Source organism: Sminthopsis crassicaudata, chromosome 3, assembly GCF_048593235.1.
Source record: "Sminthopsis crassicaudata isolate SCR6 chromosome 3, ASM4859323v1, whole genome shotgun sequence".
In the NCBI taxonomy this organism is placed as follows: domain Eukaryota; kingdom Metazoa; phylum Chordata; class Mammalia; order Dasyuromorphia; family Dasyuridae; genus Sminthopsis; species Sminthopsis crassicaudata.
Window position 1 is genome coordinate 426,819,281 of NC_133619.1, and position 27,405 is coordinate 426,846,685.

Below are 27,405 nucleotides of genomic sequence, written 5' to 3' on the forward strand. Positions count from 1 at the left end.
TACTTATTTTATTTTTAATTTATGGAATAAAAAGGCATTTTCATAACATAGTATAATTTTAAAAAGAGGTAAACATTAATGAATCTATTATGGACAACTTGCCATTCTTTTTAAATATGATAAATTTATGTAAATTGTTTTCCCCCCTTTCCCCCCTTCACAATAGCTGTCATAAGACACAAAGATATGTAAAACCATTCTACCATATTTATATTTATCAGTTCTTTTTCTGGATACAAATCATGTATTCCTTTATATGTCCTTTGTAGATAATTTGGCTGATTACAATATTTTCTTGGTTGTGTTCATTTTGCTCTTCATTATTGGGGGCAGGGGGAGAGAGGTAGGAATAGTGAATGATTATTAATAGCATTAAAAAAATTTTGTTCATTCATGTCCAACTCTTTGTGACATTATGGACCATATCATTCCAATACTGTCCATGGATTTTTCTTGACAAAGATACTGGAGAGGTTTGTCATTTCCTTTTCCAGTGGATTAAGGCAAACAAGTTAAATGACTTGCCCAGGGTCTTATGAGGAGATATTTGAAGCAAGATTTTTTTTTTTTTTCCCCCCTGAGGCTGGGGTTAAGTGACTTGCCCAGGGTTACACAGCTAGGAAGTGTTAAGTGTTTGAGACCAGGTCCTCCTGAATTCAAGGCTGGTGCTCTATCCACTGCGCCACCTAGCTGCTCCCTAAAGCCAGATTTAAAATCCATTCTTCCTGATGTCAGGCCCAATGCTCTATCCACCAAAATACCTCCCTACCTCCAATTTTCTTTTTCTTACTTATTTTTGAAAATTTTTAAAAAATGAATTTATTTTTATTAAGTATTTATTTTTCTCTTTCTTCTCAAACTGTGATTCAAAAACACTTTTGCATAGTCATCCAAAATAAAATTCCACATTAGCTATGCCTAAAAATGAATATCTCATTCTACATTTTATGTGATTTAAAAATAAAGATCTTTCAAACTTTGGAACATTTTATAGGTACTCTTAAAAAACATTTAATTAAACTTTTATCTGCCAGAAATGTGGTGGTGAAAATATAACAGCAATTGGGCATAGTAGTGATGTACCTATAAATTGAATGAACTTAAGGTTTTTTTCCTCATTGATAATTGTATTCAGTAGTGTTGACTGTATATAGAGGCAAAATAATATTCTTGAATGTAGAAGTAACATTTATAATACATGTGATATCTCAGAAAACTTTGTTTGAACTACTTTAGATCCAGAGAAAATGTATAGTGCAATTTCTCAGTCTTTGCATTCTGTTACTTCCTGTTAACTATTAAGGTTACTACCTTAAATCACATTTAATTTTGAAAGTGAATTTGTTTTTTTCACATATTGTTTGTTTTACTTAGTGTTTTTCCCTTTTTGTTTCAGCCTTGATAAATTGCACACTGCACTTTCTGAACTTTGTTTCTCTATAAATTATGTACCAAACATGGCTGTTTGGGAACACACCTTTACTCCAAGAGAATATTTGACTTCTCATCTGGAAATTCGCTTTACCAAGTAAGACAAGATAAGAACTATATTTTCCTCTAACTAGAAATTTTATTAAATCTTAAATTAAATTATATTAAATCTTAGTCTCTTTGTAATATTTCCTTTTAGAACTTGGGAGTCCAAAAATTGGATTTCTTTTTAAATACAACTTACTAATTAGTGTTTTCCACATATCCTTCCACATATTCTGCAGCCCAGGGACACTGGTCTTGCTATTCCTTAAACAATACCTTCCCTTGACTATAAGCATTTTCACAGACTGTTCTCCACACATAGAGTACTTTCCCCTGTGGCTTCCTTCCTATTCCTTCCAGGATGAGCTAAAATCTCACTTTCTTCAGGAGGCTTTCCCAGTCCCCTTTGATTTTAATACTGTCCTTCTAAATTTTATCCTGTGTATAGCTTGTTTGTACACAGTTATTTGCATGTTATCTTGTCTATTGGACTTTGAACTCTGAAAACAGGGACTGTCTTTCATCTTTCTTTGTGTACTCACCATTTTGCACAATGCTTTGGAAGTATAGGAGATGCTTAATAAATATTTGACTGTCTAAATCTGTAAACTCTAAGGAAGTAAATTTGACATAGACTTTAGAAAAGTCATATAATATAATTGATGAAGAGAGTAACTATCTAGAAAAAGATGTAATATAGTATTTTTACTCTTTTTTGTTTACTTGCATTTTGTTTTCTTTCTCATTTTTTTCCTTTTTGATCTGATTTTTCTTATGAAGCATGATAACTGTGGAAATATGTTTAGAAGAATTGCACACGTTTAACATATATTGGATTACTTGCTATCTAGGGGAGAAAGTGAGAGGAAGGAGGGAAAAATTTTGGAATACAAGGTTTTGCAAGGGTGAATGTTGAAAATTATTTATACATTTTTTTTTAAAATAAAAGGATGTAAAATTCAAACTAGCATAACTTTCAAGAATGGATTCTTCACTTCTTAAAATCCTTTGCTTTCTTCAAAACTTAATTTAGGTGCTGTCTCCTATGTCAGGGTTTGGGAATGTCTATATATATATACAGGCTGTATAAGGTTCACAAAATCATTTGCCAATCACACAGGTGATAATGAACTGAAGTTAGGTACAACAACCTCCTACTGTTTGAGTTCTATAAGTTGATAATTTTGTATGGCCAGCAAATGATGTTATAAATATCCAAATGACATTTAGCATAAAAATGGTTCCCTGCCTCTGTCTTATGAGAAAACTTGCCTATTTATCTATCTTGAAAGTAGTTTTTTTTTTTTTAATTTTCTTTATGTATTTATATTTTTATTTTTTTCCCCCAAAAAATGTAAATTCCTTGGGTACGAGAACTGTTTGATTTTTCTTTGTTTTTGTAGCCCTAGCGCATATCATATATTCAATATTTAAGTGTTCATAGATTTATTATATTATAAAAGAATGATATAAATCTAGTTTAAGAAGATTTTAGGAAAACATTTCTTAAAATTGTTACTCTTGTAGAAAAATGTTGCTTTAAGCTAGATTATATTTGTTTATATATATGTATATATATATAAATAGAGAGAGAAATTTTATGTGTATATATGTATACTTATAGATTTGAAAGTGGATGAATAAATAGCTTCTAAGAATAGTGATTAATTTTTCATTTTTTAAATATTCTTAGCTCTCAAAGAATTCCATTATCATTTCTCTAGAGCTTCTTCCCCAGATCTCTTTTTAGTCTCTTTTTTGTGCTTCTGTCCTACATTATTAGTTACTTATTAATCATTTCAAACCCACAAGTTTATCAACTTCAGTATGCCCAAAATAAGTCTTCATCGTTCCTCCCAAACCCTTTTTGAAGCCTTCCCTATTAGTCAACAACATCATCACCTTCCTAGTTAATTCAGGTTTGCAACCTAGCATCATCTCCTCACCTCACTTCTCTTATCAGTTGCCAAATTTTGCTGTTTTTACCACCACCACATCTCTCTCACCTGACTTCTTATTTCTAATCCCAAAGATACCACCATCATATCTTCTCATTTCTATCTTCACAAAAGCACTCTTTTATTTCTCCTTTTCATTAATCACCTAGCCATCAGTTTTCTTCAGACATTCATTCCATCTCAACTCAGCTGTTTTTATTGACTTCCTTGCCTCTCCTCATTTCAGTATATCTTCCACTAATCTGCCAAAAATAAGTCTGATTATTTTAAGTGTTTCTCTCTCCTTGATCCCTCTTATTCCCCCTTTTCCTCCCCAACTAGATAAATCTCATTACCTTTTTATTTCCTGTAGAATTAAATATAACATCTTCTCTTTGATATTTAAAGCCCTTTACAGCCTGACCCCTTCCTTACTTCCTAGTCTTTATATACGAGTCACCTTCACATATTGTACATTTCAACTCTACTTGCCACTTTGCTATTATTTACATATGAAATTTTATTTTCCCTTATCTTTGCTTTATTCTTGCCTTCCTCCTTGCCTTTGCCTCTTACAGCAACTGGCTACTTCAAAAAGCTAGTTCCAATACGTACTTCTATATAAATACATTTTTATCAATGAGTTATATAGTGAAATCTCAATAAAACCATTAGATGGAAGAGAATAATTAGAACCTCTTATATATTTGCATGCTTACAAAACTGAAAACACAGCATTTGACATATAATAGGTGCTTAATAAATATTTATTGAATGAACACAAATAGAGGAAAACATGAATTTTTAAAAGAGCAGATAGATATCATAACCGAGTCTTAAGAAAGAAAGTTGAACTAGGTGTAAAGGAGTTAATGCAGAAAAAAATTCCTAGTTCAAATGAATTCACAAGAGAATTCTATTAAACTTTTACAGAACATTTAGTATCAGTACTATACAAATCATTCTTTAAAATTGAAAACTAAATCTGTCTACCAGAAATCTTTGTGAGATAAATACAGCCGTGATACCTAAACCAGCAAAGGGAGAAACAAAAATAAAACTATAGGCTAAAATAATTTATAGGGAAGGGAATAAACATTTTTATGGTGCCAGGGCACTATTTCTAAGCATTTTATGAATTTTATAAAATAAATTTACAAGTTATTAGCTCCATTTTGTAGTTAAGGAAACGGGTTAATAGAGGTTGTGACTTGCATAGGGTAATAGAACAACTTAGGTCTTTTTGTTTCTAAACCTAGAACTATCCATCGTACCATCTAACTCCTTTAATGTTAATTGGGTAGGACTTCAAAAATTCCAAATAAAATCTCATCAAATAAACTACAGCAATTTATCCAGGAACTCATTCATTATGATGTTAGGAATATAAAGATGGTTCAGTGTTAGGAAAAGTATCAATATAATAAAATTTACATTGTCTAAAAAAAAAAGTCTACCAAGTAGAATGTGTTCTCTCATGACATAGGAGATTCCTCTTTGCCAAGCAAAAACAAACATACATTGATTGTTTTCATAGAGATTCTTGTTTAGGAATATAATCGACTAAATTTACCACTGAGATCGTTTGCAATTCTAAAATTTTGTGACACCTTAGTGACACATTGGAACTGGCTTTTAGTGCAACTTCCTTATAAGTTCATTATGTTATCAGTAATGTCATAAATTATGAATAGGAAGAAATAAAATACTGCTTAAGGTACCTAAATTAATTGAAAAGAGATTGTTATTCGAAATTATCTTTTATATTCAAACATGCCAGATAAGGAAGTTTTTAATTCCTTTGTTCAAAAGTTACTTTTCCCTATAATCTTAATGTTTTATGTATAATTTCAGCATTACATTAGAAAGAAATATGATAAAAGCATAAATTCTCATATAAGAAATGAGCAAGAAAAATAGGAAAACTATTTTTGAAATTTGTCAAACATAGTATCAGTTTGTTTATTTTTTTCCATTAGGTAATTTGCTCTAAATTCAAAGCATTTTTCATTTTAAGCAGATTAGAAATTAAAGGCAGTTATGTCAGATCATCAGATTTCTATGTATGTATAATATATGTGTGTGTGTGTGTGTGTGTGTGTGTGTGTGTGTGTGTGTGTGTGTGTGTGTGTGTAATCTTTATTGACAAAACATATGCATGGGTAATTTTTCAACACTGATCCTTGCAAAAACTTCTGTTCCTACTTCTTCCCTCCACCCCCTCCCCTAGATGTTAAATATTTTAAAGTATATGTTAAATACATTATATGTATAAATTTAGAAGGAAGGTAAAAATAACCTGGGAAGAAAAACAAAAATGCAAGCAAACAATAACAGAAAGTGTAAATGCTATGTTGTGTTCTACACTCATTTCCCAGTGTTCTTTTCACTGGGTGTAGCTGGTTCTGTTCATTATTGATCAATTGGAACTGATTTGGAATTCTCTTATTGTTGAAGATAGCCACTACCATCAGAATTGATCCTCATATAGTATTGTTGTTGAAGTATATAATGATCTCCTGGTTTTGCTCATTTCACTTAGCATCAGTTCATGGAAGTCTCTCCAAACCTCTCTGTATTCATCCTGCTGGTCATTTCTTAGAGAACAATAATATCTGGAGATATCATTCAAGAAGCAGAGAACTTTTAATTCTTACATTTGCACTATTTCACTTTTCAAAAAAGATTTCCTAAAGTCATATGCATTGATAGAAGTATATATATATATATATATATATATATATATATATATATATATGTGTGTGTATGTATGTATCTTTTCCCATTGTTTGTGTGTGTGTTTGTCTTGTCTGTCTGTCTCTCTCCACACACATACACACACACACACACACACACACACACACGACACACACAGTATATGTGTATATCAATATTGGAATCTAATATGCAAACAGAATTAAAATATAATTTTATTATCTTATTCTTTTTGCCTGTAGTGGCAAACATGTTTTATTTAAGAGATAAACATATGAAATTATTGTCTTTAAGGTGAATATTTAATTGGGAGGCGAGACCCAAAGATATCCAAACTACATCTTTCACAGAACAAAGATGAGAAATATTTAAAATTCACCTTTAAAAGTACCCACTGGGGGAGAAAAAACAGAAATAAGAAAACCAGCAATTCTAAGAAGGGCTTATAAAAGTTGTTAATGATAATATGAATGTATCTAGTATTAATTTATTAGAAAGGTACTTTAAATATGAATAAATGTATCTTTTTTCCCCAAAAAATCTAATTTTGTGCTAAAATCATTAAATTCTCAAAACATGATCAAATTCAAGAAAAATCATGGTAAGAAAAATTTTAAAGCATTAATTGCAACATATTCCATTAATGGCATGATTCAACAGAAAAATTCTCCTGAAGAACATTCCAGTCTTTTCCTTGTCATTGGCAATCATTCTTTTAAAGATATTGCTCTAAATGGTAGAGTCATGGAAGTTTTACTAGTGGGCCCCAGAGAGCACTAATTTTTCAAGTGTGAGATGAAATTTAAGCTAAAGATTACATATGACCATTGGCTAAAAATTACTAATCCTTACCATAAAATTTTGCACTTGTGGATAAATGAAAAATAAATGTATAACAATTACCTCATTGTGTCTGTTGCAAAGTTTTACTTATTGGGTATACTTGTAACTTTAAAAATGGAATTGAATTAAGAGTCCAGAATACTGCTTCTCCACATTCCCAGGCTTTGTAATATATAATGTTTTATTTTCCTTTTAAATAATTTTACTTCACTAAACATAAATATATATTGGCAATATTTTAAATTGAGTGAATGTTTTACAATAATGTGAGCAATCTTTTATTTCATTTAAAGGTCAATCGTGGGGATGACAATGTATAATCAAGCCACACAAGAAATTGCAAAACCTTCAGAGCTGTTAACAAGTGTAAGGGCATACATGACAGTACTCCAATCAATAGAAAATTATGTGCAAATTGACATTACAAGAGTGTTTAACAATGTTCTTCTTCAGCAAACACAGCATTTAGACAGTCATGGAGAGCCAACCATTACAAGCCTGTATACAAATTGGTAAGCCCTTAAATTGAGTGTATATTTGTATATAATAACATAACTTTTTATGCTGAAGAAAATAAAAATAGATAATCTGCAAAGGTCCCACTAAAGCTGAAAACTCCTTTATAAAATCATATCTTATAGTAAGTTTTGATTATTGGTTTTGTTTTTTTTTTTCTTTCCATAATGATCATATGCTTCTCTTTAGGTATTTGGAAACCTTATTGAGACAAGTCAGCAATGGCCATATAGCTTATTTTCCTGCAATGAAAGCATTTGTGAATTTGCCCACTGAAAATGAGCTGACTTTCAATGCTGAAGAATATTCAGACATATCAGGTGAATTTGTTTGAAAATTTCATGTTATTTTTCTAGTTTTAATCAATGAAAAATCATTCAATACAAAATCAATATAAAATTGGACTTATTTTCTTTAAGTAAAATCATGACTTTCTAGAATTCCTCTGTGTCCTTGTAGGTTATATTTAGATTTTTTTTAGAAATAAGTCTTTCGTCTGATCTATGAATTTATGATTTACTTTTCCATGTGATAGTTAGAGTACTCACAGTTTACTTTTAAACTAATTTGATTCAACTCTCAAGTGAATGAATTAAATTATTTTTCTTTCTTAGAAATGAGGTCTCTATCAGAATTGCTAGGTCCATATGGTATGAAGTTCCTCAGTGAAAGCCTTATGTGGCATATTTCATCACAAGTTGCTGAACTTAAGGTAATAATTTTCAGTATTTCATCTGTGTTTAATTCTTTGTAATTAGTTTTGACATGTCATTATGGATATGATTTTACAAAGTCTAGAATTTTTTTATTTCATAATTTTTAATAACAGTCACAAAATTTTAGAATGACAAGGAACCTTTTCGGAACCTCTCAAGAATCTATTTTAGAACATTTCCAATAAGTTGTCCAAAGATAACATGTGTAAAATGATTTGCAAATTAAAATTTTTTTTAAATGTGAACTTTTATGATGAAGATCCTAAATTAGCAAGCAGCATGTCAGACACTAGCTAGACGATATGTATATAAAGACACATAAAAAAATAGTCCCTGTTTTGTTTGTTTGTGTTTTGTTTTTTGTTTTTTCAGGGCAACACAACATTTACATATAACTGCATCCAAAAGAATTACAAATTAATTTATGGGGGACTAACTAAGATCAGGAGAAGCTTGTGTAGAAAGATGACACTGAGCTGAACTTTGAAAGAAATTAGTAAATCCAATAAAACAGTGCAATCTGTTGCTAAGTCCTATAAATATATCTTTTCTCTCATATACTCTTCGTTCTTCTGATACTGTCATTACCCTAATTGTAGGCCCTCATCATTTCTCACCTAGACAATTATAATCAATTGTAATAACTTCTTTGTTGATCTCTCTGCATTGCCTTTCCTTGTTCCATCCATCTTCCATGAACCTATAAAAATGATCTTTCTTAAGCAAAAATAATGTCAAAACCCACCCTCATCCCCCTTGCTTGGAACTCTTTTCCTCCTGGCTTACTTCAAGTCTCAGCTAAAGTCCCACCTTCTTTAAAAACTTCCTGATTTTAATGTCTTTCTTCTGTTCATTATCTCTAATTTTCTCCCTTACTTAACTTGTGCTTTTTAATGGGTTTCTTTGGTTTTTGCTTCTTCCCTCTTCCCCACCTTCTCCCCACTTCTCCCCCTTCTCCCCCCACGCCCTTTGTGTCCCTAGCATTTAGCCCTGTGCTTTGTATTTATTGGCATTTAATAAATGATTGTTGATTTGACTTTATATGGAACTGGAGATCAGAGAGAGAGTCAGGGATATGTATATATATTTGAGAGTTATCTGCATGGTAGTGACATTTAAAATATGGAACTTCATGAATTCTCTGAGTATATAGAAAGAAAATTGGAGGATCCAGGACAAAGCCATAGGCATATATGCAGATGAGAGGTTGAGATATCTAGCAAAAGAAAAAGAGAAGGATTAAACATGCAAGTAGAACCAAGAAAAGCTGTGCTAGGAAAATTCAGAGAAAAAGTGTCCAAGGGATAGAGAGATCAGTGCTACATGCAGGTACCAGAGAAATCTTCCTTTAGGGTAGAAATGACTGTCATTTCTTTACTCATTCTAACGATTCCCAATTGCCTTTAAGATAAAATATAGACTTTAATTTGATTTTTAAAGTTTTTCATAATCTGACTTCACATTGAGTACTCCATCTCTGAAGTCCATATCTTTTGGGCTGGATGTCCTCTGTCAGAAGAATGCCCTTCCTATATATCTCCTCACAAAATCCCACTGAGTCCATTTATCACCTTCTACACTAAATGCTTTTGCCCTTCTTCCCAAAGTACCTAGTATTTATTTTTATTTTATGTTTTCATAATACACATACACACACACACACACACAGCACATATGTGTATATATACACATACACACATGTATTATATACATACATTATCTTCTCATACAGAATAGAATATAAAGTCTTTTGGAGAAAATTATTTCATTCTAGCATTTATATCTCTAGCACCTAACTTATATCTGGTACATAGCAGATATTTAAGAAATGCTTGTTGGTTAATTGAAATGGCAAGCTCCTTCCTCATCAGAGAAGAACAGAGAACAAAATAAAATAACAGAAAATAAAAGAACAGAGAATGAGTGATGATGTCAAAGGCTTCTGAGATGTAAATTGGGGAAGAAAAAAGGAATTTGAAAATTAAATTATGAGGTAAGATTTTCTGCTGGAAAAGTAGTGTTGAAACACTCATGAAAGAGGCTTCAGAAGAAAAGATTTTAACATTTTGTGTTACATTGTGAAGAGTAGAAAAATAAAAGGATTGCTTTCCTTCAATGAAGGACCAGTTCAAATTGTATAGCATACATTTATAGCAAACTCAGTTGGCATGGTTATATCACTTTCAAAAGACAAGGATGTAAGATATTCAAGACTAAAGGACAGGGTAGTGTGAACTGATTTAGTGTTAAAATTTGGAAGAAAGAAAAATTAATACAAAGTATAAGTAATGGAATAAATGATTAATGCAGGCTCAAAGGACTGAGGTCAAAATGAGGACAAAGAAGAGCTTGAAATAGAATTTAGAGTGAGTGTAGGGAGAGGCAACGATAGAAAGCTATGGTGTTCAGTTAAAGGGAAAATACTATTCCAAGTCAGTTGATGATCTGAGTTCTGTAGTAAGTTTGGCAGGTATAGAGAGATACTAATTCCCAGGAGTAAAACTGATATTTTGATGAATACATATGATATTAATTGTTTTGTTTTCCCCTGGCATTCAGTATACTATTATATGTGTTTTTTCCCGTATCTCATTCTAGTATTTTCTTCCTTAGTTCTATTACTTTACTCTATATTCATATATATAGGCAGCAAGGTAGAGTCTGGGCTTGGAATAGAAAGAATCATCTTCTGAGTTCAAATCTGGCCTTAAATATTTACTCATTATATGACCTTGGAAAAGTCATTTAACCCTGTTTGCTTTAGTTGCCTCATCTGTAAAATAAGCTGGAGAAGACAAACCAATCTATTATCTTTGTCAAGAAAACCCCAACTGGAGTCATGAAGAGTCAGATATGCCTGAAGCAACTGAAAAACAAATATGCATATGTAGGTCTTACATAATTAATCAGAATATATACACATATATGTATGTTACATATTTAAGTTTATGTCCATATTTAAGACATAAAAGTACTTTTCCATTTTTGTCCTATGATTTGTCAGTCTTATTTATTCTCCTTCTCTCTTAGAAGATCCTATGCTTCTACTCAGGAATAGGTTATACATTATTTATATTTACCTTATTACTATTGATAATGGAAGAAATATAACTCAGAAGTTTGATGTTTGTTGATCTTATCTTTAAATTTAGGAATTACAAAAAATAGATATTTCAAAGAAAATATATCAGAATATGTTATACCTTAATAGAAATTATTTTTGTGAATTAGCTTCTTGTATTACATTTCTCTAGTTCTCCTTGCTTCTTCTAGTTCATTAGCATCTTGATTACTGCACTCAATTTTAACCATATGAAAATAATCATATTCCTGAAAAAAATATAGTCAAATGAATTGTATATAGTTGCAGTGAAGAAAGTTTTTTATAATGTTATCAAATCATTTATTTACTTTTTTTTTTTTTTTTTTTTTTCCTTTGGAGGTTCCTATTTTGTGTCTGGATAAAATAAAATTCTTATTTTGAAGATTATTTTTTTAAGCACTTTTTGATTTTTGGATCTGAATCATTAGCCTCAATCAAAATTAAAATTCCAGAATTTTCCCCCATAGTTCAGATTCTTTGTGTTAGAGATCTCTGCTTGTATTTTAAAGTTCTCAAGTAAAGGAAAAGCATTTACATCCAAGTTTTACTTCTTAAACATTAATTATTTCATTATTGACATTCTCAGTAGAATTCATAGAATTTCTTTACCATTACATTAATATTAATGTATAAATATTGATATATGTTAATATTACATACTAACTATAGTCTATTTTGTTGATTAGTGTTAGTTCTTGATCAAGCATGGTAATTATGTTTATAAAGAATAAAAAAGGTTTTTTGTTAAATCTCATAACTTTGTAATATTGCTTGCACTATATTGTTTGAAAGTAATATAATTAGAGATCCTGTGACAGGAAATTCTTCAGTAATAAAAGGATTCTATGAGTTTTGACAGCAATTTGAAGTCTAGTTTTAAGACTAAAACAAAAATAAAGGTTTATTAAAAAAAATAATCTAGATGTATTTAAATGCCTTTCAATTATTATGTTTTTGCCAGGATCATTCAGATTTATGTTAACACGACAAAACACTGCAGTTTTATTTTTTGAATGATTTTATTTTAGCATCACACATTTTTTTCAATCTGTTGATTTATTTGAGTACTTTTGATTGTTCCTTTCTTTTTCTAGAAGAGATCTTTTTGAGAAAATTGAAAAATAATTTCCATATTATCACAGCTTGAATTAGTAAATCACACCCTTGAACCTTAAGATCTTGTATTTCCATTTTCTGGTAAAGCCTGTTGAGGCTTATTACCTCTGTCAATAGTTTGACAAATGGTCTTATAGGTCATGGTATGAAGCTGTTTGAATGACATGTGATTGAAATATTTTTTCTGAAATACTGTCAGTAATTTTGAGGATAATATGAAACCTCTACTTTTTCTAAACACTACACTACATTATACTACATTTTACACACACATACACACACACACACACACACACATTTTAAAGTTTCCTCTACATTAGTTTCCTACATAATAAAGGCTCATTTTATAGTACTTTGCAGTTTATAAACTGTTTTCCTTGGATTAAATTTATAAGGTAAATAAGTATCCCATAGACCTTTAATTCAATCTTAGATTGTTTTTAATTGATCAGGTAATAAAGCCTCTGTCAGAGTAGTCACAATTCAGTTTTTACTTCATGTCCAGTGTTTTCAGCTGTTAAGGATAAAATTAAACTTTTTCTGTTCATTTTAAACATGTAGTTGATACAGAATAATGGCTTATTTCATTGCTTAAAAGTTTTTTTTGATGTTTCTCATACTATTTTAAATAAAATAGACCAATATGGCTATAGATTTTTTTTTTTTTCCTTTCCATTTTTAAGGTGATTTCAGGGCTTTTTGTTTCAGAATGTACTTGAATTTGGATAAAGAAAAATAGCTTTTTTTTTTTTTTTTCATATCTGAAGTCTCTGAATAAATTGTATTTCAGACTCAGTCAATACTTTATGTATACATGCTGCTGACAGTAAGGTGTGTGTTTATTACTTTCTTGGGGAAAAACAACCAGTCTTTTCTCCCTGCTTAAATTCCTGGGATGTTGCATTTGGAATCAGGCCCATTAAACCAATTGCTTTTTCTACCCTCCCTTTCCAAATGAATTCTTTTGGCAATTTCCAGATCAATTTTTTTCCTTCTACTTAAATAGGAATCCATAAAACATATATATATATATATGTGTATGTAATGTATAAAATAAATAAGAAATCATAATCGTTTGAATAAATTATGCCAATTAACACAACAATAAAGAAAATACTTGTTTTACCTTATACGCAATTGATTAGTTTTCAGCATTTAATTTACCATTAAATAATTGTAAATATCCATGTAAATTGTAACTACCCATATAAATGCTTAACACTCCTTGTTTGAATTTTAGTCATCTGTGTTGGGATGTTGTACTTGGTGCTATTAGGAGTGGGTGAGATAAAAATAATCACACTAACAAGCTATTCTTTGAAGAAAAGACAAACCATACCTTTAAAATTATGAGACTTATTTTTAGCCAGATCATAAGTACAAATATGAAATTAAATATTGGGACTAAAGTGATCTACAGAGATCATGTAGACCAACATCTGTAAATGGGAGAAACTTAAGCCCGAAAGAGGTTGTGTTTTTCTTAAAGTGACATAGTCATAAGTAGCAGAGTTGAAATTGTGGTTCAGGACCTCTGACTCCAAATCCAATGTTGTTTTCACTATGACAGTACAAATTATTTAATGTCTACCATTGCCAAACACATAAATGAAGAATCATCTTAGGAAAATCAAGTAATGTTGGTAATGGATAAATTTAATTGTCAAACATAACCCAAACACTGGAATGACAGAAGAGACATTCTGGGCATATTCACACATATAAAAGGCAAGCAGATGGGAGCTAGCAAAAAATAGCTGTTTTTAGAGTTGGAAGAGACCTTAATCTAATCATAGTCTAAACTTTTCTTGAAGCATTAATTCCCTCTACATTATAGTGACATGTTTGTTTTTTCAGCCTTCAGTTGAGTACTTTCAGTCCTAGGAAATGCTTAACTTGGGAGGCATTCTATTGTTTCATTTTTGGACAACACTTTATTTCAACTAAAGATTGCACCATTATTTCAATGTCTTCTTTAGGCTAAATATTTCTAATTCTTTAACCATTCCATGTATAACATGGTTTTCAGTCATCTTACCATCTTAATCAACCTTCTTTGGATGAACACCATCTTATCAATGCCCTCCTTAAAATATAACTCCAGAAAGGAATATAATATGCTGACTAGAATCTAATACATTGAAAGTATCACCTCCCTCATTTGATAGGGAGAATTTCTTTTCATATAGCCTAAGTTCAATATTTTAGTTGTCACCTCATGTGGTTAACTCATTAATTTTAGGTGCTTATTTAAGTTTGTGAATAATAGAATAAAAGGAAATGAAGTTGAAATGGGGTTATATGGATTCTCCTTTATATACAGGCCTTATACAATTGGGACTTCTAAATTTAATTGTGGTATACTAGAGAGTTCTTCAATGAGAAAAATATTATGTAAAGATTAATTTGAATAGAATAGAGATTTCCTAAGTATGCTCTTCTCTTATTAACATACCAAGGTCTATGTCTGACCAGGTCTTTTTTCTTTTTAGAAACTTGTAGTGGAGAATGTTGATGTCCTAACACAAATGAGGACCAGTTTTGACAAACCAGACCAGATGGCAGCTCTCTTTAAAAGATTATCTTGTGGGTAACTCATAATTTTTTCTTTTTTATAAACAAGAACTTATGGTTATACCTTGATGTTTGCTTTTGCCTTGAACTTATTACATACAGAACAGTGAAGTGTAAAAAAAATGCTATTCATCTGCTGTTAGAAAATTTTTATATAGGTAGGCAGTACCCAGACATTGTTTTAAAAATAATTATTTTTTCATTCTAAATCAGTACATTGGTATGCCTTAGTCTTTGACTTTCCTATTATTAATTAAATCTGTATCTCTTTATTTTGATGCAGTAAAACCTAATTAATTTAGAGTTAATTAATTTGATAAAGCCTTAAATTTAAGGCTGGTTTTCCTATGTTTTTTTCGGAAAGATAAGGACTTGCTAAATAAATAATATGAACAAAAATAGAAAGGATCTGTTGTTAGAGAATAAACTTTTAGATATCAGTGTATGTAAAAGGATGCTTCTAATTACAAATAAGTTTTTATCTATTCATTAAAGCAGGCTCAGCAGGACATCAACTTAGAAGCACTTTGTTTACCGGTTAGTTCAGTTTACTTTATGTATTTGAAGTAACAAAACTTATATTTTTTAAAGCCAGTATTATAATAACATTTTAAAATATTCACTATTAGTCCAAATTAGTATGGTTTTACTGTATAGGACTGCAACTTATGTTTTATGGTATTTGTTAGCATTTTAAGGTAAGAATGAAGGTATGTGCATGCATTTTTAATGTTTGCACTTTAACAAAATTATTTTCTTTGAAAGTGTTTCAGTGGGTGTTTAGTCATATTCATAATGGATCTGTATTTTTAAATGAAAAGGATATTGACAATAGGTAGAGAAAAGATGTTTAAATAGAGATATTTTGCTAGATTAGTTTACCTTGTTCTCAAAATAAAATGCTTCTAAATCATGCATTTTCAGATTTTATTTAGTATCAATTGAGCTTCAATAACTATATTGGATATATTTTCTATTATTCTCTCTTTGTGCTTTGGTCCCTCTTTTTCCATTTTTCCTCTTTTTCCTTTTGTAACATTTACTTAACCACTGCCACTAAAAACTTTTTGAAATATATTCCATCTTGTTTTAGATATAGTCATACCCTTTCAGTATTGAGTGTAATGTATTCTTTTACCATTATTATAATGTTCCATGAATTGGAAATAATTAAATTAACTGAAATTTTAAGCAAAATTTTCCAGTTTTCAAAGAGAACATTTTGATAGGCTTTTGCTTAGATTCATCTTATTTGAACTTATATATACATAACATAATTTGCATTCAGTTTTTACTGTTGGAATTAGCAAAAAAAAAAAAAAACCTGTGAAAGATCTCTAGTCTGTGTAGTTTCAAATTTGACTCCTAGTATATAAGAGCAGAAACTTTAATCTAACCTAGAAATCATATTCTCCAATTCCTTTTTTTTTTTTTTTTTTGATAGATAAGGAAATTTAGTCCCAGAAAGTAAAAGCAAATTACTTGAGAATACATAGTTAGGGGCTGAGTCACAGCTTGAATTCAAATCTTAAGCCCCTAGGTTCACTGTTCCTTCCATTTTACCTCTCTTTCAAAGCCTATTGTTATGAAACTGTTATAAAGTTTAGGGGAATAGTTTTTTCTTGGTTGGAAAGCAAATTATTGAAGAAGTAGATTCTTTTAAAATTTTTCTTCTATCTTAAATATTGTACTCTTTATTTTCCCAAATGGGTATTCCTTTTGCTCAGATTCAGGTTTGGTATGATTTTGTAACCCCTTTATTTTAAGGATTAGAATTCTAGGAATCACAGAGTTTGAATGAAAGAATGGGAAAAAAAAAGTTTTTAAAACTTATGTACTGAGAACTAGGAATAGAAATAAGGCAGTTCCTACCTTTAAGGAATTTACACTTTAATGGGGAAGTACTCCAAAAGGCTGTAAATGTGGTTCAGGAAGAGCTATCTTGATTCAGAAAGCCACAGGTTTGGTAAACAGAATCATAGGGGTAGATTGACACACTATATCATGGATCTGTGGCTATATTGTTTTGTTTGTAATTTCAGAACTAGAAGAGAAGAATCAAAAAATGTTGGCCAGTATGTAAAGTGAAGGGTATTGAATTGTTATAGTAGGCTATGTGTAGCACTCATCAATCAATAATACAGTGTAGGTCAAACATGAGAATTACAGAGTTTAAAGGGTTAATTCTCCTAGGGCAGGATCTCTAGTCATTTAGGCAACAAGCATTTATTAAACATTGGGGATACAAAGAAAGGTAAAAAATACATCCCCTGCTCTCAAGGAACCCACATTCTAATGGGGGATATGATTTGTGAACAATTATTTAAATATAAGAAATAATGTGTATATTATGTATAGACTGAGTAAAAAAAGTGAGGGAAAGAGTAGTCTTTTTATCTAGATCCCTCCAAAAAAATCATTGCGGGAGGGTAAGACCTTTAGAGTTTCTGGATGAAGCCGAACAATTGCTATTTACATTTTGTCTCAGTATTGGGCAAAAACTTTGAGCAAGAGGAATTTGACCTAAGACATACTGTTGACCTTCATGCTATGGGTTTAAGGCATGGTTCTTAAGAAAGAAATCTAGCCTATAGACCCCAATGTATCTTATGATGCTTCAGGGATGGATATTATCTTATTCAAACTTAGATATTAGCTTAAAAGGGCCAATGTCTCTCACTGCATCCTGGGCCACTCCAGTCTATCTGATCTGTATCTTGCTACTGGATCTAATTGGCTCTGGAATTGAAAGTGAAACTGATGCCTTTGCATAGTTGTCTCTCATTTAAGTCCGATTTACTTACAAGTTATGGCATCACCTTCCTGATGTCATGGTCCATTTTGAGAAAAAAGAATAACAACAATAACAATATTGTTTATTTACAATTATATTTACACATTTGTACACATATATATGCATAGCACATTATGTATACACGTGGAAATATGTATAAAAATGCATATGTTCTTATATACATATATATGTATATGTGTACACACAGATAATTATGTCAGAAAAAAGTTGCTAGCAGTAGGGGAAACCAGGAAAGGCTTCTTAAAGTAGAGTTTGTGATAAGTATTGAAAGAAAAGAGGAGCCAGAAGACAGTATGTATGAGCAAGGAATAGTAGTATTATTAGCAAGATGGTGTTATTAGATTGTAGAGTGCATGATAGAGAGCAGAGTAAGAAGAATAGAAAAGAAATGGAAAATGGATTTAAATGGAGAGAGGCTTAAGAGAGGGAGGTCAACTAGAAGGTTATTATAATTAATAGTTGAGGTATGAGATATGAGGGCCTGTGCCAAGTGGTATCTATCTAAGTGGATATGAGAGATTGTAAAAACAGAAATGACAAGTCACAGCAACAAATTGGTTATATGTTATGAGTATGAGTAAGATGTCAAAAGATGAAACCAAGATTGGATGATTGGGAGGGTGGTGATATGCTCAAGAGTAATAGGGTCATTGAAAAGTGGAGAAGGTGGGGAGAAAAAGGACAGTAGAAGATAATGTGTTTTCTTTTGGATTTGTTGAATTAAAAGATATATTTTTATATATATATATATATATATGTAGGACAACTACTTATCATGGGCATGATCCAGGAATAGAGGCATAAAATTCATATTACCACAGAGTAGGTTGTTAGATTTTAACAAAAAATTTTACTCATTACAAATTAATAGCTTGACTTTGAACTCATTTCTATCCCTTTGGGAAGTTGAGCTTATTTTAATAGCATTTATAATTTACTTTTTAAAAATTTCTGATGATTACATTTGAAGAGCTATATCTAACTTATTTTTCTTCTTTGTTCTTGAAAAAATTTTAGCGGTTGACAGTGTTTTGAAGAGGATGACTATAATTGGTGTAATCCTGTCATTCCGATCTTTGGCACAAGAAGCACTTAGAGATGTAAGAATCTACTGTAACTATGCCCTCATATACTTGTCTTTCCAAAAACAGTATTTTTATTTCACACAGATTCATGCCATATATAGAATCAAGTTAGTTCTAAAATCCAGCCTCTTAAAAGCACATTGTAATTAAATTTTTATATGTCATTGTTGAAACTGTTTTTAGCTTCAAACTTAAAATCCATGGGTTATAGTTTGACTGGATATCAGCTTCTGTGTTTTCCAACCTTAATAATGCTTAAAATGATTTTCACTTTTGGCAGGTATTTCAGAATTAAACACATTCCATTTCCATGTGTCTAGGCTTTAGAAAACCATTTGATAATGCATTAAAAAAAAAACTTTCATGAAAAACAAGCATAAATCTAATTTTGCATGTTTTTTAAATGATCTAACTTAAATATGTATTTGTTGTCCTTCCTAGGTCTTATCCTATCACATTCCTTTCCTTGTAAGTTCAATTGAAGATTTTAAGGACCACATTCCAAGGGAAACTGATATGAAGGTATTATTTTTACTTACAAGTTTCATTTTTATAGTTCATAAAAATCTAATATTTCAAATTGTATAAAATATGTGAAAATTTCCAAATCAAGTTTTGTAGTTCTTGCTATTTTTGATGGCTCATGTTTTGTGTTTGTTCTTGAAATTGACTGTAGATAACTTCCCTATGTGATGAAAACAATAATTCAAAATTGTCTTCAGGATGCACAGGAATTCTGGTTATTCATGCTCTTTGATCCTTTTATGTAGTATAAAGTTGACTGAAAATAATTTTCCTTTGTCATAAGTTAAAAATCTATTTTTGGTCTCCAGTGACTGTACAAATAGACCTCTTGTGCCTATTTTAAACTCTGTTCAAATATAATGTATTCTTGATTCAATTTGAGAGGTTGATAATGAGCCTTTGGAACCGAATGAATATAGACACGGCTCTCTTGAGAGATGAACCTTATCATTTAATTAGAGCTAATGTGCATACAGTAGGGTAATTTTATTAAGTATGTAGCTGAGCAGATTATAGTGAATCTAACCATATGTAACTATATCTTACTATCCATACATAAGAATATCTTATTATCCACTGAAGATACTAGGTTATAATTTGAAATGTAAATAGATCAGGAAAGCATAGAATTTGGTAGTTTGGATAGTTTTGTAGAATATAAAGTTGTGTGGGGAAATCTTTAAGCATTGTCAGCTTGCAAATCAAGTGACATTGGTTCTAAAAATGAATTGAATTCTACTTGGCTCCAACTTACTTTCCAGCTTTATTTTACTCTACTTCCCTTCACAGATCCCTTTAGCAAAGTTGTCAGTGACATTAAACAATGGTAGGTTAGGGCTATGACTATCCCTGTGGGGAGATGATTTAAGAATAGAGAAGTAAATCATTGGAGAAAATAAGGTTAAGGCATTTGATTTAAACTATTAAATCAGTTATTTTTCTTTAATCCTCATCCCAATAGATTTCTTTATAATTTTTGTCACTGTTAACCACCACTTCCATTTAAATACTCTTCTTTTGATTTCTGTGACAGTTTTTGTCTTTCAAGTTGATCTGTTGTTCTGTGCTCAATTATCATTTTGTTTTAGGATCAAAGAATCTTTAGCCAAAAACTAAAAAGGATCTCAGAGTCCATCTAGTTTATAGTTTACTCCTCTTGTTTTACAAATGATGAACCTAAAATTTGCTGGGATTAAGTTTTTTTTTGTTTGTTTGTTTGTTTGTTTGTTTGTTTGTTTTTAAACCTTGAAATGTTTATTATTCTTTCAGGTTGCAATGAATGTTTATGAATTGTCTTCAGCTGCAGGATTGCCATGTGAGATTGATCCTGCCTTAGTTGTAGCACTCTCCTCCCAGAAATCAGGTAACAAATCAGATATGGCAAATTAAAAGTGAATTTGTAGCTATATTATTTTTATTTTTTATTCAATTCATTTTAAAGTAAATTATAAACAGAACATAGTCCCTACAAAAGTTTAGTTGAAACTGTAGTTACTACAGATAACATCTACTTCATAAATTGAAATATTTCCAATGTAGAATTTATTATTGGAATGATAATTTTTAGCTGTAGTTTTAGGTAGTATTATTTTAGCGATTTCTTTCTTTGGGAACATTGTCCTTGAAGCTCTTTGAAGAGCTTCTTGTTTTCTAGCTTTTAAGCATATAGAAGTTAATATATTTGTCTATAATATTTTTGCTTTAATCATTATTCAGTTAATAAATCATCAAGTATTTATGAAGTACATACAGTGTACCAAACCTCTATTATGTGCCTAATTCTTGAGTTTACAAAATGGTGAAACTGTGTCTGCTATCAGGGGTCTTATAGGAAACAACATGTACATAAGAAATATATACTTACTGATTTTTGAAGGGGGGGGAAGGGTAGGTAACACTAGTAGCTAAGGGGAACAGGAAAGAGAAGTAAGGAAGAAGTATATTGCAGATGTGAAGGACAGTCAGTAAAGTGCAAAGGTGTGGAAGATAGGTGTTGTTGAATGTTATATATGAAGAACAGTAAAAAGTAAAATTTTGTTGAATAACTGTTTCTGGAGAAATGTTAACATGTAACTAAAATTGTAAACGTAGTTTGGAACCAAGATGTCCAACAGAAGAGTTTATATTTAATCTTCAGAAGTAGTAGAGAAACTGTTGGAGTTTATTGAATAAGGTGATTTATAATTTAGGAAAAATATTTTGGCAACTGTGTGGAGGATAGATTTGAGCAGTGAGAGATTTTTTTTTTTTTTCTTGTTTACCACTGTTTTGTCATAATAAATATTTAGATCTGCCATAATCTTTTCAATTATCTATGATATTGGAGACCAGAAGAGTTTGAACTTAATGAATCATTCACAAGTTTTAGTCAGATTTCACCTTTTCCCTCTTCTATATCTCTTTCCAGAGTTTTCTCCTTACTTTTCTTTTGGCAAAACTTCTCATGTGTACTGGTTAAAAAACTAGTAGTCAGGGTACATGAGGAAAAGCTCTGAGCTATAAAGATAATAATTACATAATTCTAAATAAAAGTTTTATTGTTTCCTGAAAGTATAGTCCCAGCTTGACTTGTAAGTGATTCCTTTTTGGTCAAATAAATTTTTCAAGTAGTAGATCATATAGGAAACCTACTCCATTTACTTTTATGTTAAATTTTAGACTATAGAATCATATGTATTTTAATTTCAGCAAAAATATTTTAAGGATTTCTCAGGAGAAATGTCGAGGAATTAGGTGTCTGAAATGTCCAAAGTAAAAATTCCTTAAAAATTGATAATCCTCCATTTGTGAATCAAAAATTTTAGGAATAGTCTAGTTTTGATATTACTCTTTTCCTTCCCTCCTTCCCCCTTTTGCCTTATAATCTTTGGAAAAAGTAAGAAAATATTTTATGTAAGAGCCTTATATGCAATTTTAGAAAAAAACATCAACTTTGGTGTTCCATTTCATCTTGTGTGACTTTTGTCAAATTGGGTTTAGATTTTTTTATTTTCACAGATCCTAATGAAGAAGAATGCTTTTGAAATTATATAATTTGGATTCTGTTTCACTTTTAAATGATGATTGATTGGGCCAACCTTGTTAAAAATAAAAACAAAAAAAACACCTCTGTGCTTTTATTCTCAATTCTCTTTTTTTCTCAGAAAACATTAGTCCAGAAGAAGAATATAAAATTGCCTGCCTTCTTATGGTTTTTGTGGCAGTTTCTCTTCCAACACTGGCCAGTAATGTTATGTCTCAATACAGTCCAGCTATTGAAGGTAATAGAGCTTTTGTGTTTTCTAATAAGAATCTTTGGCTATTGAGGGAAATGACAGTTTTAGATGGTTTTTACTTTCATCATTGCAGCAATTCATATTGTATTTCTTATAATATGTCCACAGACCATATTATAACTACTATACTGGAATTTCCTGTTTCCCCTAATAATTTTTTCAAGCACCTGGTTTTCATAGTACATAGATGTATTGATAGTGGAGAAGCATGGTGTGCTGTGAAGTTGTCAGCTTCAGGGGCTGTAAACGTCTCTCATATGCAGAATCAGATTAAAATATAACTGAGAAATATTTAATTTAAATGAATAAAAATGCAATAAACATAGATATAATGTTAATTCCTGGTTTTCTAAGTCAGTATCTTGCTTTTGGGGATTTGTTTCCATAGAAATTTAAAGCCATTGATATTGTGGTTGAAACACTAGAACTGGAATCAATAGATCTGGATTTGAATTCAGCCCTCGGCTACATTAGTTTTGTGATCACAAGAAAGAACTAACTTTTATGTTAGTTGCTTCATCTGTAAAATGGGGATACTAATCATTACATTGCCTACTTCTCAGGGTTGTTGTGGGAAGACCACTTTTCAGAATCATAAACTATTACACAGATGTGAGCTATTGTTTCTTTAAGGATCATCAATTTACTTTTCAACACAAGTTTTGGAAACATGTATCCTAGTTTTGGCTGCATTGTTCATGGTAATAGTGGGTGAACAAGAGGGGCAGTGCCTTCAGTACTGCCTTTGATCATTCCATGATTTTCATTGAATTTCATGATCCCTTATTTTTTTTTTTTTTGAGGCCATAAAAGATTAATTTTGAAGCAACAATCTTTTAAATATTTCTTACCCTTAATAAGTATAAGTATCAGCAGTAACCTGTAAGCATTTTGGTTTAGGACACTGCAACAACATACATTGCCTGGCAAAAGCCATCAACCAGATTGCTGCAGCATTGTTTACTATTCACAAAGGAAGCATTGAAGATCGCCTTAAAGAATTTCTGGCTGTATGTATTACTTAAGTATTTCATTACTTATTAATTATTATTAATATATTTATTACTTTTAAGTATTTTACTTTAAAAATTCATCACTCATGCTTATTTTAAGGCAAGAGTTATTAATCTTATACCGTTAACCTCTTTGGCACTTTGATGAAACCTATGGAGCTCTTAAAAATAATGGTTTTAAATGCATAAAATAGATTTAGGGTTACCAGTTATCCTAAAATAATTTCATAGATCTGTTTTCTGGTAGTCTGAAATTTTGGTGTTTGGTCTTTTTTTCCAAAAGCCTATTTTTTGTCTTATAGAGTCTACATTATCCATGATAGCTTAATTCTCCTCTCTTTCATCCCTTCACCCTCCCTCTCCCCTCCATCTCCTGCTTCTCTTTGGTGTGTCCAGCATATTCTCTTATTGCTTGTACCCTGGATGCCCTGGGTATGAAAAAGAAAGGAATAGGATAACTGAATTTAGCCAAAGAGAATGTGTTTAAATAGAGGCAGGATCTTTTTCTCATGCATATTTCTATCTCCTATTGAGGTAAAGAGAAAATTAATGGTGGTAAAGTTTAGCAAAATAATTCACATTGCCAAAAGAAAAAAATTTAATTGAGCTAGTCCAGACTTAAAAAAGAATGGTTAGTTTAGTCTGGAATGGTTTTCTTTACTGTTAATAGTACTTTTTACCAGTGTTAAGTCATTTCCTAGCATGTGATTTTAAATATAGTGGACCAAAGAAAAACACACATATATTTTATCATTTTAGATTACAAAGATGTGGTGTATTTTCTAGTACATTCATTGCATATTCAATGAAAAATAGTTCCTATCTCTGAATTCTTGTTTCTGTGTTTGAGGAGTATCTAAGATAGACATAAGTAAATGCTAACATTATTTTTAAGGATATATTGTTTACTCTGAAATTTTCTTCTTATTTAGGTACTGCACATAAAAATTTTAAATGTGAAGTAAAATATAATTTGTCCATTTGAAGAACCTACTACTTGCATGATAAAATTAAATCTTAAAAGCATCTTATATATTTTTGGAGCTAAAAACAAGAACAATGATATTCTATAAAATTCTTAAATGAAAAGACATATTGGTTAGGTACATTTTATGTAGATATGAATATTTGAGTGTACACTCCTACAATATATTTTATTTGAAATTATTTGAATAATCAAGTTTTCTGCAGTCAAATTGATCAATGATGAAGCTAGATCATAAAATTCAAAGATACTTGGGAAGATGGAAAAACTTAAGAACTTTTATTAATTGATATAGAATAAAACAGAACAAAGGAAACACTATACAAAGAAACTGAAATAATGTAAATAGTAGTAAGAATAATAATAAAAAGAAACTTGAATGCTGTGTAATTTGATGATGAAACTTTGCCCAGAGAAGAAAACTGTTTCCCTTTCTTCCTTTCAGAGCTGGAGAACTATGACTAATTGGCCATCAAATATGCTGTCATATTCTGTTGGCAGCATTGGTAGTTTTGCGAACGATTTTTCCTTCTTCCCTCAACCTCTTCTTAATTTGTCATTGTTTTAAATGATTGGCTCGCTCAGTAAGGCAGGTGGGAGGGATGTATTTGAAAGTGAGAATAACAGCAGAAAGACAAAGAAAATCACAAAAAGATAAAATTAAAATGTCTTTTCAGCTTGCATCATCTAGTCTATTGAAAATTGGTCAGGAGACGGATAAAACTACAACAAGGAATAGGGAATCTGTTTATTTACTGCTTGACATGGTAAGTATGCATTTTGATTATTTTTTAACAATTAAGTTCTTAGAACAACAATGCTTTTTAAGAACACTAATTTTTAAATATATTTTTATAATTGCACAAAACTTAGATCTAAAAGCTTCTTAAGATCTTTATTCTCATTCAACTCTTTGTTGCGTTGTCACTTTAGAAAATATCCTATCAATAATAAGATCTTTATTATTTTAGTATTAAATCAGGATATCAGGTTAAAGCAGATTCAAGGCCAAGTGCAACTATTGGGCATTCTCTGTCATGTGTGTGTATTATGTTACATGAGCTATTGGGTATACTACTTCCTGTGGCAGCAAAGTTCAAATTTTTCTGCCTGATTTTTGTTTTGTTGGTTTTACCTTATTTCTCACTATTCTGAAGCATGATTTCTATACTTATAGCATTTGCTTTTTTGTTTAGAGAACATGTCACACATATTTACATACACATTCCCATCTTATGATGGTGTTCTTATCTGGAATTTCTTGTATTTTCCTTTTTGTTTATCCATAGCTTTCCTAAACATCAAGTCCTTCCTCCTTTAGTGGTCTCCTTCTCATTACTTGAGTCTTCATTGATCTTTTCTAAAGCTATATCAAGTCCTTGGAACCTGGACTTGACCATTCAGTCTTCTAATTATTTGCTGTAGTTCCATGTGTCAATCTTCTTTCTTCAACTAAATTCTTCTATTCAGTAAACATTTATGACTTCAGGGTATAGAACTTGCTCTATGTCTTTTTATCTTGCATATTGCCTGGCACAGTGTTGAGCATAGCTTAAGTTCTTGAAAAATTAAATAACCTGGTTTAGCTTTGTACTTGAACATGCTGGACATTTGGCATTTGTCATTGTGATTTTCTATTTAATTAAAATAATTAGCACACAGGCTTTCTAAACACGTTGGACCCTGGAAAGATATATTCATAGATAAAAGCAAATAATGAATAATCTTATGAAGAATTTTAATTCTTATGTACTTTTGGTATTTTTCAGATTGTTCAGGAATCACCATTCCTCACTATGGATCTTTTAGAATCTTGTTTTCCTTATGTCTTGCTGAGAAATGCCTACCATGCTGTCTACAAACAAAGTGTTACATCTTCTGCATAGATATCTACTTATCGGAGATAAGCACGCATTTTTGTTGCCTCAGTTTTACCTGTAAACTATGGAGCTATTTTATTTTATGGCCTGACAGTTTTGTGGATTATGAACTTTTTTTTCTTATACAGTTGTATTTCTGATCAGTGGTTTCTTAATATTGTTGTACTACAATATAAACTTGGTTGATTTAGGTTGCACATTCATTGAAATTATTCCTTTTTCATTTTAGAACATTTCTGTTTGACACTACATCAACTACACATTTTTGATATTTGATAATGCAAAACCATACTTGCTTGTTTATTTCTTAAAAAATGTATTTAGTGATTATTTTAGATAGTGTTCTAGCTTTCATCTGTGTGTAAATTATTTCATATAGGAAGAATTCTGATCTATACTTATTGTTCTTATTGAAAACCAGAATTGAATGTGCATTTCTGTGAAGTAATGACATTTCTACTTTTTTCTTTCTTTTGAAACATTTGCCAAACTAAATAATATGAGACTAGATAACATTTAAAATGTTATAGGACTGCTGATAATTAGAAGCAGACCAAGCCCAATATTCTTAAACAGCAGCAAGTGTTGTTGTTTGTATAAAGCATAGTGACATTTTTTTAGATTAACATCCATGATGCCCTATTGGCATTAGCACTACCATTGTATCCTGCTGTATAATAAACATTCTTACGCATTTATCAAATGTTGATAAAATGTTAGCCCTTAACCACTTTTATATGTTTTAAATTTTTGAAATTCAAGTGTATCTTCCATAACATAAATAAACACTAGACTGTATCACATTTTGAATGATCTGTTATTTAATTTAGA

At 30.6% G+C, this 27,405-nt stretch overlaps 1 protein-coding gene across 4 annotated transcripts in view; it reads left to right on the forward strand.

The window, feature by feature from the left end:
* The window catches only part of NCKAP1 (NCK associated protein 1), a 104,798-nt gene extending 77,421 nt beyond the window's left edge, over nt 1–27,377 (forward strand). For all 4 annotated transcript variants that reach the window (XM_074302932.1, XM_074302931.1, XM_074302933.1 and 1 more), the window contains 12 exons: nt 1,397–1,528; nt 7,265–7,483; nt 7,677–7,807; nt 8,102–8,199; nt 14,915–15,008; nt 18,829–18,911; nt 19,338–19,418; nt 20,691–20,784; nt 22,565–22,681; nt 23,597–23,706; nt 25,372–25,461; nt 26,464–27,377. In XM_074302932.1, the coding sequence (XP_074159033.1) occupies nt 1,397–1,528; nt 7,265–7,483; nt 7,677–7,807; nt 8,102–8,199; nt 14,915–15,008; nt 18,829–18,911; nt 19,338–19,418; nt 20,691–20,784; nt 22,565–22,681; nt 23,597–23,706; nt 25,372–25,461; nt 26,464–26,580 (1,366 nt within the window). In that variant the 3' untranslated portion in view covers nt 26,581–27,377. The remainder of the gene's footprint in view (nt 1–1,396; nt 1,529–7,264; nt 7,484–7,676; nt 7,808–8,101; nt 8,200–14,914; nt 15,009–18,828; nt 18,912–19,337; nt 19,419–20,690; nt 20,785–22,564; nt 22,682–23,596; nt 23,707–25,371; nt 25,462–26,463) is intronic.
* The last annotated feature ends 28 nt before the right edge of the window (nt 27,378–27,405 follow it).